The sequence below is a fragment of the Trichechus manatus genome, unplaced genomic scaffold (assembly GCF_000243295.1).
Source record: "Trichechus manatus latirostris isolate Lorelei unplaced genomic scaffold, TriManLat1.0 scaffold00104, whole genome shotgun sequence".
NCBI classification, from domain to species: Eukaryota; Metazoa; Chordata; class Mammalia; order Sirenia; family Trichechidae; genus Trichechus; species Trichechus manatus.
This window is the reverse complement of record NW_004444040.1, coordinates 2,275,443-2,286,854: the sequence shown is the minus strand read 5'-3', so window position 1 is coordinate 2,286,854 and position 11,412 is coordinate 2,275,443. Positions and strand designations below refer to the sequence as shown.

General features: G+C 54.4%; 2 protein-coding genes across 2 annotated transcripts; both read left to right on the top strand.

Annotated features, from left to right (window-relative positions):
- The first annotated feature begins 6 nt into the window (after positions 1–6).
- CENPB (centromere protein B) lies at positions 7–2,604 on the top strand. The gene has a single exon (XM_004383073.2). It carries the CDS (start codon positions 312–314, stop codon positions 1,779–1,781), a length of 1,470 nt encoding a protein of 489 aa, XP_004383130.2. The 5' UTR covers positions 7–311; the 3' UTR covers positions 1,782–2,604.
- A 2,630-nt stretch (positions 2,605–5,234) lies between these two features.
- SPEF1 (sperm flagellar 1) lies at positions 5,235–8,364 on the top strand. The gene is made up of 7 exons (XM_004383028.2): positions 5,235–5,497; positions 6,803–6,914; positions 7,272–7,446; positions 7,630–7,669; positions 7,768–7,828; positions 8,039–8,162; positions 8,257–8,364. The coding sequence occupies exons 1-7, from the start codon at positions 5,389–5,391 to the stop codon at positions 8,362–8,364; spliced, it is 729 nt and encodes a 242-aa protein (XP_004383085.1). The 5' UTR covers positions 5,235–5,388.
- Positions 8,365–11,412: the final 3,048 nt, after the last annotated feature.

The window sequence follows — 11,412 nt, the reverse complement described above, 5'->3', positions numbered from 1 at the left end:
CGTTCCGGGAGAAGTCGCGGATCATCCAGGAGGTAGAAGAGAACCCCGACCTGCGCAAGGGCGAGATCGCTCGGCGCTTTAACATCCCGCCGTCCACGCTGAGCACCATCCTGAAGAACAAGCGCGCCATCCTGGCGTCGGAGCGCAAGTACGGTGTGGCCTCCACCTGCCGCAAGACTAACAAGCTGTCGCCCTACGACAAGCTCGAGGGGCTGCTCATAGCCTGGTTCCAGCAGATCCGCGCCGCCGGCCTGCCAGTCAAGGGCATCATCCTCAAGGAGAAGGCGCTGCGTATAGCCGAGGAGCTGGGCATGGACGACTTCACCGCCTCCAACGGCTGGCTAGATCGCTTCCGCCGGCGCCACGGTGTGATGTCTTGCAGCGGCGTGCCCCGCCCCCGGGCGCGCAACTCTGCCCCCCGGCGTCCGGCGGCGCCTGCCAGCTCGGCCGCGGTGCCCTCAGAGGGCAGCGGCGGGGGCACAGGCAGGCACACCTGGGAGGAGCAGCAGCCGTCGGTGGTGGAGGGCTACGCTTCACAGGACGTGTTCAGCGCTATCGAGACCAGTCTGTGGTACGACTTCCTGCCCGACCAGGCCGCAGGGCTGTGCGGCAGCGACGGCCGGGAGCGCAGGGCCACCCAGCGCCTGAGTGTCCTGCTGTGTGCCAACGCCGACGGCAGTGAGAAGCTACCCCCGTTGGTGGCCGGCAAGTCGGCCAAGCCTCGCGCAGGCCAAGGCGGCCTGCCCTGCGACTACACTGCCAACTCTAAGGGCGGTGTCACCAGCCAGGTGCTGGCCAAGTACCTGAAGGCCCTGGACGCCCGCATGGCCACCGAGTCTCGCCGTGTCCTGCTGCTGGCCGGCCGTATGGCCGCCCAGTCCCTGGACACCTCGAGCTTGAGGCATGTGCAGCTGGCCTTCTTCCCATCAGGCACTGTGCAGCCGCTGGAGCGGGGAGTGGTCCAACAGGTGAAGGGCCACTACCGCCAGGCTATGCTGCTCAAGGCCATGGCTGCACTAGAGAGCCAGGATCCCTCACGCCTGCAGCTGGGCCTCATGGAGGCCCTGCACTTCGTGGCCGCAGCCTGGCAGGCCGTCCAGCCTTCAGACATCGCCTCCTGCTTTCGTGAGGCTGGCTTCGGGGGTGACCCTGATGCTACCATCACTACTGCCCTCAAGAGCGAGGGGGAGGAAGAGGAGGAAGAGGAGGAGGAAGAAGAAGAAGAGGAGGAGGAGGAGGGAGGGGAGGAAGCAGAAGGCGAGGAGGAAGGAGAGGAGGAGGGAGGGGAGGGTGAGGAGTTGGGAGAGGAAGAGGAGGTGGAGGAGGAGGGTGATGTTGATGACAGTGATGAAGAGGAGGAGGAAGAAGAGGAGGAGAGCTCCTCTGAGGGCTTGGATGCTGAGGACTGGGCCCAGGGAGTAGTGGAGGCTGGTGGCAGCTTCGGGGGCTATGGTGCCCAGGAGGAGGCCCAGTGTCCTACCTTTCATTTCCTGGAAGGTGAGGAGGACTCCGAGTCGGACAGTGAGGATGAGGAGGAAGATGAGGAGGAGGATGACGAAGATGAAGATGAAGAAGATGAGGAGGATGGTGATGAGGTGCCTGTGCCCACCTTCGGGGAGGCCATGGCTTACTTTGCCATGGTCAAGAGGTACCTGACCTCCTTCCCCATTGACGACCGTGTGCAGAGCCACATCCTCCACTTGGAACATGATCTGGTCCATGTGACCAAGAAGAACCATGCCAGGCAGGTGGGAGTGTGGGGTTTTGGGCATCAGAGCTGAGCCACTGGGTCTAGCCATGCCCCTAATCCAGATGTGGCAGCGCCAATCCAGAGAGCAGCCGCTGTGGATGGAACCAGGGTGGGGAGCCCCCGATCCTTTAGTATTGCTTCCCCGGCCCTGTGACAGGCCCAGTCACCTGGGTAGGGCCCCGGCTGGAGCTGGGGTCGGCCTCACTGCCTGCTTGTTGCCTCTTTCTCAGAATCCTCTTGCTTCCTCTTTGCCCCTGGGCCTGGGGGACCAGGTGAAGTGGGTGGGGAGCTGTCTGGTGCTACCACACCATGCCATCAGTGAACTAGACCACAGCAGCACCCAGGGATAGGCCCTGGAAGCTCCCGGCCAGAGAGTGCCTGTCCCCTCTGCCATCCACACCAGGTCCTTGGTGGGGGGGACCCCAAAGCCATTCTGGGAAGGGCTCCCAGAGGAAGGTCCAGCCTAGGCCCCCCGCAAGGCTGGTAGCCCCACCCCGACCCCGGGGCCTCCTTGAGAAGCACAGTTCTAACTCACGGCAGATTCCTGAGCCTGCCTCTGCCTGCTTTCCCACCTACCCAGTCCCCTTTCTGGCTCAGTCCATGTTACTTTGGCCTTTGGTTTTCTTTCCAGATTGGAGATTCCCAAGAGGCCCTCTAAGGGAGTGATAATGAGTACTTCCCAAGTGGGCAGCTACAGGCCCCATGCCTCTCATCCCTCTCTGGCAGGGCCCCATCCTGGGCAGAGCGGCCTAGGGCTGGGCCCAGAGTCTGGCCTTCAGCTGCTCCTTTCCCAGTTTGAATTCAATAAATCTGTCTACCCCCCTTTTGTGGGGGGTGAACATTTTAACAGCCAAGGGTGCATCCTTCATGGTCTGGGCTTGCGTCTGTTTTGGGGACATGTCCTTTCCTGGTTCCCTTTGGCCCCCGCTCTGGTGGGATGTGGAAGCAAGTGTTGAGAGGGTGGTGAAAGCCTAGGTCCTGACCCGGGTAAGGGACAGGGAGCTCTCAGCATCATCTCTAAATATTGCCTGGGGCTTGGAGAGGAGTCTTTGGTGCACTGGGTTTGGGCTTGAGAAAGCCAGGCATTTCTGCTTCAGACTTAGAAGGTTGGGGTTATTTGGCCGGGACTAGAGGGAGGGCGCTAACAGTCCCTGTTAGGCCAAATCAATCAGCATGCACCGGGGTACTAGGCCCACCAAAGCAGGCTAAAGAAGGCCCTTGTGGAGGGGATCAGAAGGACAGAAAGAAAGGGGTCCAGATTGGAGCTTGGTAGGGCAGCATTTAGTTTACCTTTAGTGCTTTACCAAACCAGAAAACCAAACCCATTACCATCGAGTCGATGCTGACTCATAATGACCCTATAGGACAGAGTAGAACTGCCCCATAGGGTTTCCAAGGAACGGCTGGTGGATTCGAACTGCAGACCTTTTAGTTAATAGCCAAGCTCTTAACCACTGTGCCACCAGGGCTCCTTAGTGTTTTCAGAAGGAGCATTTTAGGCCTTTCAGTGATGACGTCTTCAAGCCTGGAGGCCACCCTTGGAAACAATGACAGGAGGAAGGTGAAAAAGCTGGTCTATGAAATTGGAGGGGACAGATTGCACCCCTCCACGAGGCTGAGCATGAGTTGGTAATTCCCTGTGCGGTGTCGTCTGGGTGAGGGCTGGTCAGAAGGCTAAGGCAGACCTCTCTGCTATCCTGGCCCTTCTGCTATTCCACCCCTACCTTCAGGCACAGCCCCTCCCCTCCTCGCCCTCCCTAAGTGAGGCCCTCAGACCCCAGTGGTTCCAGCCAGGGGAGGGCCTGAGCCTGAGCAGGCCTGGTGACTCTGGGCCCCAAACCGGTTTTCCCACCTCAGCTAGGGCTGGCACGTGACCCCTGCTGTTTCCTTCCCTCTACCACCACCCTACAGTTCCTCCTCTCCCTACCCTGGAATGTTAGGACGGGGGAATGTCTAGGTCATCTTTTGTCCCTTGCCTGCCCTGGGTATGTTCCCTTTTAGAAAGGCAAGGCCACCATGCATGACTTTAAAACAAGAAGGTAGGTGACTGTGTCGCCCCCTCCCCACGCCCCCCGCCAGCACAGAACGGCCTTTCATATTTCTGGCACACTGATCTCCTTCAGGCCTTCAAGGCTTCAAAACTAAACGAGTGCAAAGAGCAGTTGGGATTCCCTGAGCCATGACCACCACCACCACCAATTGGAGCCCTGGGGGAGCAGACCAAGAAGTCGTAGTGCAGCCCAGCCTACCCCCAGCCTGCTCTGGAGTAAGTAGGTGAGAACAGTGGCGTTCTCCAACCCAGGTCCTTCGCCTCAAATGCCAACAAGGCAAATCACTTCCATTTGTCTCCTGCCAACAAGAATATCCCTTTTGCTGGAACTGAAACGATCTCATTAATGATAATGCCAGCTGATGTTAATAGGACCCTTGCTGTGTGCCAGGCGCTGTACTAAGCATTTTAAGTGAATTCGATCACAAAGCCCCTATAAGGTAGGTAAAACCATAAGAAAAGAGGCGCTGAGAGGTGCTGTAATGTGCCTAAAGCCACACAGCTAATCTGGTGGAAGCAAGTTTCCCCACTAAGCTGGTCCTGGAAGTGCTGCTTTACTGCTACTCTGTACCCCTTCTTCACTAAGGGATCCATATTCCTAACCCTCATAAGTGTAATGCTGTTTTGAAATGGAACTGATTGATTACAGTTGATTGCAGATTGATTTGAATCAATTTCTAATCCACGAAGAATAGCCCTTCATGGGGGAGATGAAGTGTTTGGAAGTATGTACAGGAGCTCTTGCAGTTCCTCGACTTTTAACCAATCCCCATTCTCCCAGTTCGCACACAAATACAGATCTTCTGTAAAATACTAACACTTTTCTAGTTTGTCAAGCTGTTTATTACCCCATCGGGACAAATAGGTAAGAACCATCCCCATTTCACAAAGCAGGAACAGGCTTAAGGAGTTAAGTGACCCGCCACAGGCACTAGCCGTGTTCTCTCTGGAAGTCTGTATGGCATATTAAATGCCTCCACCAGGGCACTGCTGGGAGGGAGGTGGTGACAGCCCTATGAGTACAGAGCTTTGGGCAGGGACCCAGCAAGAAGGCATTATCACAGCCTATCACATAGTCCAGATTATTAACAGTGGTAGCAGGTTATTAACAGTGGACCCCCCAGAGAAAGCTGGCAATCATGGGGATGTGAAACTGCCCTCACTTGGGACTGACTGCTTAAGGGCCCAGAAGGGAGATCCTAGCCCTGGAGATGCTAGCGCAGGGGTTCTTGGGGCCTTGTAGGCTTTGACATGTCGCAGAGTCGGCCAGTAGCTGGTCAGCAGGTGGCTTGGGCACAGAGGTGATGCCTTCTTGGGGAGGAGGGAGAGGACAAGGACCCCTAACCTCCTTTTCAAACCTGGGCCTGGGAGGAGGTAGCGGGAGAAAAACTGCAACTCCCAGAAGTCCCTGCTCCCTGGCGAGTCGGGTGGTTGCTATGGTTTCACAAAACAATATGGCCGCTCCCGGCTGGGAATCCAGTCTCCGAGTCTGGGCGCCCGCAGCGGCTGAATAAGAAGCGCCTGAAGGGTCGCGAGGTTAAGGCTGGCCACTGGACAGCGGGAACAGCCTGGCTTTGCCGAGGCGCCAATGGCAGGCAGTGTGGACGAGGAAGCACTACACCAGCTGTACCTGTGGGTAGACAACATCCCTCTGTCCCGGCCCAAGCGAAACCTTTCCCGGGACTTCAGTGACGGAGGTGTGCACCCTTGTGTGTGTGCTCGCCTGTGTGAGTGTGTGCGCTCTTGTGTGTCTACCTGTTCTGTCTTTTATGTACATGTGTAAGAAGTCTGTGTGCGTACATGTCTCTTTGTGCTTGGAGGAGGGCAGAGAGGTCTGACTTCAGTTATAAAAGTGTGTGTATTTTCTATATGTATCTGTGGGAATTTGGACGTGTGTATTTAGACATGTTCTATCCTGTATGCATGTGTGCTGTGTGTGCACATATGTGTCTCTGAGTGTGTAAGTCTGTGACTGCTTCGTAGACTTAAATGACTAAGATGTGTGCTTGTCATGTCTTTGTGCATCTCTGTATGTGTGCACGCGCATAGCTGAGTGTGTGTTGTATGTCTGTCTTGTGGAAATCTAAGCATCTGTGGTCGACACGTTCTGTCCTGTATGTATATATGTGTGGGTCTGTGTGCATGTATGTTTCTTTGTGATTGTGTAATTGTGTCAGTGTCTGTGTATTTGGAAGTCTGGGAATTTCTTTCAGCGTTTCAATGAATGTGTCTCTGTGTGTGTACATTTAGGCAGGCTATGTGCATATGAGGTTGCCCTGGTGGTGCAATGGTTAAGCCTCAACTGCTAATCTAAAGGTTGGCCGTTCAAACTCACCAGCCACTGGAGGGAGAAAGATGTAGCAGTCTGCTTGCGTAAAGATTTACAGCTCTGAAAACCCCATGGGACAGTTCTACTCTGTCCTATAGGGTCACTATGAGTTGGAATCGACTCAACGGCAATGGGTTTGTGTGCATATGTGACTTTTTGTGCTTGTGTATGTGTGTGCCTGGGTATGTGTGTGTACTGTGTCTACACATCTGTCCTATGCGTATATCTGTAGGAAGGTCTTGTGTCTGCTTGCATGAGTCTCTCCCGGGACTTTGGTGTTGAGTGTGTGTGTGTGCACACACACGCACACATCAGAGTGAAGGCCTAGGGTGGGGCCCAGGACCCTGAAGGGCTCCCTTGGAGACTCATTCTCTGCCAGATGACCAGAGACCTCAGCTTCCCCCTGCTCTGAGTTAATGGGGAAGGCATATGGCTTCTCAGGGGTATGCTGGACACTTTACCTTCTCTCCCTGATCACTCTTTTTTTGTCCCCCTTCCCTCTTCTCCACACCTCCCTCCCTACTGCACTCCTCCTTTCCGAATCTCCACCTTTCCACTTGGCCCTGCAACTTCACCACCCCTGATTTTCCGACTCTATCCTTTTCTTCTCCCGCCTCCTTCTCCCTTACCCATCCCCCCATCCTCCTTGTCTGTCCCACCCTGACTCTCTCAGTCCTGGTTGCGGAGGTCGTCAAGTTCTACTTTCCGAAGATGGTAGAGATGCACAATTATGTCCCTGCCAACTCTCTCCAGCAGAAGCTCAGCAACTGGAGTCACCTGAATAGGTAGTAAAATACGTGACTCCCAGGCGGGAATTTCCAGCCCCTACTGCCTTACCCAGAAAGGGCTGCCCTAGTAGCTCTGCCTTCTATGGTCTGGTTGGGGTGCGGGGCGGGGGGGGACTGCTGATGGCAGAGTAGGGAGGACCAACGCTGACAGAATCAGTCTGGTAACAAAATCAAGGACGCTTCCACTGGGGAGGCAGCAAGGAACCTCGGGACACCCAAGAAGGATGGCTCAGATGTGGTGTCCTTCGGCTCCGCCAGGGCTGCTCACGTAGACTTCTGCACCCACTCTTCTCTCCATCTCCTCCCTTCATTACCCCAGGACCCAGTCCACCATCCCCCTTGTCTGCCCCCCAGGAAAGTGCTGAATAAACTGAACTTCTCGGTACCAGAAGACGTGATGCGCAAAATCGCGCAATGCGCCCCGGGCGTGGTGGAGCTGGTGCTCATCCCGCTAAGGCAGCGCTTGGAGGAGCGGCAGAGCTTGGGGGAGCGGCAGAGGTGCAGGAAGACTGGCTTGAGCTCCTCACAGGTACCACCCCACTTCCACATCTCCAACAGCTGTGGAGGGCTTTGCAGGCTGCGTAAAGCCCCGCCCCACCTTGGTGATAAGTTCCTGGCTAAAGAAAGCCTGGCCTGGGGAGCCACAGAAGGGGCAAGGGTCTCCTTGGGGATGGGCGAGCCCAGGCTCACAGTGGACCCGGGGTTCTTTCAGGAGCTGGCTTCCCAGGATGGCAGCGGCTACATGGATGTGGGTAGGCAGCCTCGATTTCCTCCTGTCCTTCGTTCTTATCACTCATGAAAGGGGTGGGGGGAGGGCAGCACGGTGACTCCTCCACGTGCCTTGTCTCAGGTTTGTCCCAGAAGGTCCGAGGAGAAGGTGCCCCAGAACCACAGGGAGGAAGACTGCTCAGGTAAGGGCTGCTGTAGCTGGAGGTTTCTGACTTCAACAGCCCCGGCGGTCTCCGGGGGGAGAAGGGCGGTGGGGGGCATGCTGCGCCTGGGAGGGAGGGGAAGGCAGGAAAGAGAGAGACAGGAGCAGCGGCCAAGGGCACTGGATGGGTGAGGGTGGAGCCTGAGATCCAGGCCTCTGCTTAGCTGCTTCTTGCTTGACTCCACCGCAGGGGGAGCAGGCTGCCTGTGCCCAGGCCTCCGGGATACAGCCAGGCGCTGCAGGGCGACCCAAGCTTCATCCTTCAGATCGCTGAAAAGGAGCAGGAGCTGTTGGCCTCGCAGGAGACAGTGCAGGTGAGGGGGCACCAGGAAGGCACTGGGGTCAATAGAGGCGGGGGCAGGGGCAGGGGCAGCAGACCACCGGGCTTGACCTCTGCGCACCGCCCAGGTCCTGCAGATGAAGGTGAGGCGCCTGGAGCACCTACTCCAGCTCAAGAACGTGCGCATCGACGACCTCTCCCGGAGGCTCCAGCAGGCGCAGCGGAAGCAGCGGTGAGCGGCTGTCCGGGCTGCCCAGGGTTGCCCGGATACCCACCGGAGCCAAAACACCAAGACTCACCCACTCACCGACCGACCAACGACTGCGCGGGAGGAGCCAGTCGTTCGGAAGAGCGTCCTGGACGCCAGAGCCCCCTTCCTTTGGGTGGGGTAAGGGTGGGAGGCGGTCAGACAGGAGCCCTTGGAGCTGCGCACCTGGACTGAGCTACCTCCTTCCACTCCGTCTGAGTCAGGAGAATGAACTGCTTTCCAGAACCCAGAAGCTGCGTGCAGAGACCTGGCACACCCTCCAAAGCAGTGCCTGATGACGTCAGGGACCCGGCCTTGGAGCTCCCGGTGCTGGGCCTTGGCAGGTGGCCCTCCGGCTGGGTCCTCACCTCCAGAACCGGTTCCCTGCCCAGCTCCAAGGACAGCAGCATCTCCATCCAGTCTGGTTCTCTGTACTCTCGGCCATGCGGGAAGCTGCCGCTGGCAGCCAAGGGTCTCCCTTGCCCCTCCTGGGCGCTCACCTGGGACCCGACTCGCAGGTGGAGACCTCAACAGCTGGAGAGAAAGGGGTGAGGAGTGAGCTCAGCCAGGAGTGGGGAAGACATGGCTGTGCCTATGCCAATCACCCTTCCCGCCCACTGGGGGTACCCTTGGGAGTGTTTGGGGGATGTGAGACCAGGCTGCCTCTATTAAATGTGGTATCCTTCTTTCCTGTGCCTGCTTTCTCTGTCTGCAGCTGTTCCTGTTCCCCTTTCCTATGCCTTCCACCCCCGCCCATTGGAAGATCCTGGTGCGTAAGAGCCTTATGAGTAACCCCAGATTGAGTCTAACTTGTAGGGTAACTAGGCCCGCATGGCCACTGCCTGTTGATTGATGATGTCACCAGCCATCAGGCCTTGTGCACTCTGACAGCCTGACCTCTAACCTTGGCCCTAGACTGATCCCTAAACCCATCCTCACAGTGACCTCCAACTCTGTCCAAAGCCAGCTCAAAACACAGGCTTCAGACTCTCCCCAACTGTGACCCCACACTCATCTTCGATCTCGTCCATTGACTGACTCCTAACTTGCCCTGTGTGTGATTTCCAACCCTGCCCACAGACTGATCCCAAGTTCTATGGCCTCAGGCCAAGCTTAATTTCCAACCTGACCAAGACACTATGGCCATGGTGTGACCTTAACTCTGATTGTTTACTACTAGTAATGTTGAATCCTGAGACCCAGCAGTTCCACTCCCAGGCGTATACCAACGGAAAACTTAAGCTCTTGCGTTCTGGGAGACAGGATTGTTCATAGCAACAGTGTTTGTAATAGCAAAAGAATGAAAAAGAACCTCTATTATCTATTACTGTGTAACAAATTGCCACAAACTTAGCAGCTTAAAGCAACACACATTTATTGACTCTTTCTCTGAGTCAAGAGTCCTGGCATAGTTTGAGTGGGTCCTCTCCTTCAGGGTTTTTCACAAAGCTGCAGTCAAGATGTTGGCTAGGGCTGTGGTCTCATCGGAGAGCTTGATTGGGAAAGGAGCCATTTCTAAGCTTACTTGGTTGTTGGCTGGATTTAGTTCCTTGCAGACTGTTAGACTAAGGGTCCCAGTTTCTTGCTGGTTGTTGGCCTGTGGCTGCCCTCATTTCCTTGCAATGTGACCATCTCCAAAATGGCAACTTACTTCATCAAAGCCAGCAAGGGAGAAACTTAACAGAGAAAGTCTGTGAGCGAGATGGCAGTTACAATCTTAGGTAATGTAATCATGGAAGTGATATCCCATCACTTTACTGTATTCTATTTGTTAGAAGCAAGTCACTAGGTTCAGCCTACACTCAAGGGGAGGAGATTACACATTGTGGAGGATGGAGTGGGGGATGAGGAATGAAAGGATAAAAATCTAGGATCCTGGTTACCTCTGAGGGGAGGCAGGGGCAGAGATGCAAGAAACACATGTAAGGTTTCTTTTCCTTTAAATTTTATTTATTTTGTTGTTGTTGAGAATACACACAGCAAAACATATACCAACAGTTTCTGCATGTACAATTTAGGGACATTGCTTACATTCTTCGAGTTGTACAACCATTCTCACTCTCCTTTCCTGAGTTGTTCCTCTCTCATTAACATAAGCTCACTGCCCCCTAAAGTTCCCATTCAATCTTTTGAGTTGCTGTTATCAATTTGATCCCATATAGATAGTTCTTAAAAGAGCATAATGCTCTTTTACTAGCAGACCTTTTTTACTGGTTAAGCTAAACTATTGTTCTGTTTTAAGAAGACTTCAGGGGATTTTTTTTTAATTTAAAGTTTAAACATTATCTCAGGGCAATAGTTTCAGGGGTTCATCTACTCTCCATGGCTCCAGAAAGTCTAGAGTCCATGTGAATTTGAAAATTCAGAAATTCTGTTCTGCATTTCCCCTCTTTGGATCAGGATTCTTCTGTAGAATCCTTGATCAAAATGTTCAGTAATGGTAGCCAGACACCATCCAGCTCTTCTGGTCTCATGGCAAAAGAGGTAGTTGTTCATGGAGGCAATTAGCTACACATTACATATCCTCCTCCTATTCCTGACTCTCCTTCCTTTGTTGTTCCAGGTGAATAGAGACCAATTGTTGTGCCTTGAATGGCTGCTAGCAAGCTTTTAAGAACCCAGGCACTACACAATGAACTAGGAGGTAGAACAGAAACACTAAATGTGTTATTAGGCCAATTAACTGGGATGTCCCATGAAACCATGACCCTAAATTTCCAAACCAAGGAACCAAATCCCATGAGGTATTTGGTTGTACATAAGCAGCTGCAGCAGGAACCCTTTTTTTTTTTAAGCAAACAGAAATTTATTCTCTCACAATTTAGGAGTTTAGAAGTCCAAATTCAGGGTGCCAGCTCCAGGAGAAGTCTTTCTCTCTTTGTTGGCTCTGAGGAAATGTCCTTGCCTAGGAGTTTCCTGGGTCTAGGAGTTTCTCAGCATAGGAACTCTGGGTCCAAAGGACACCCTCCGCTCCCAGCTCTACTTTCTTGGTTCTATGAGGTCCCTCTCCTCTCTGATCCCTTCTCTTATATCTCGA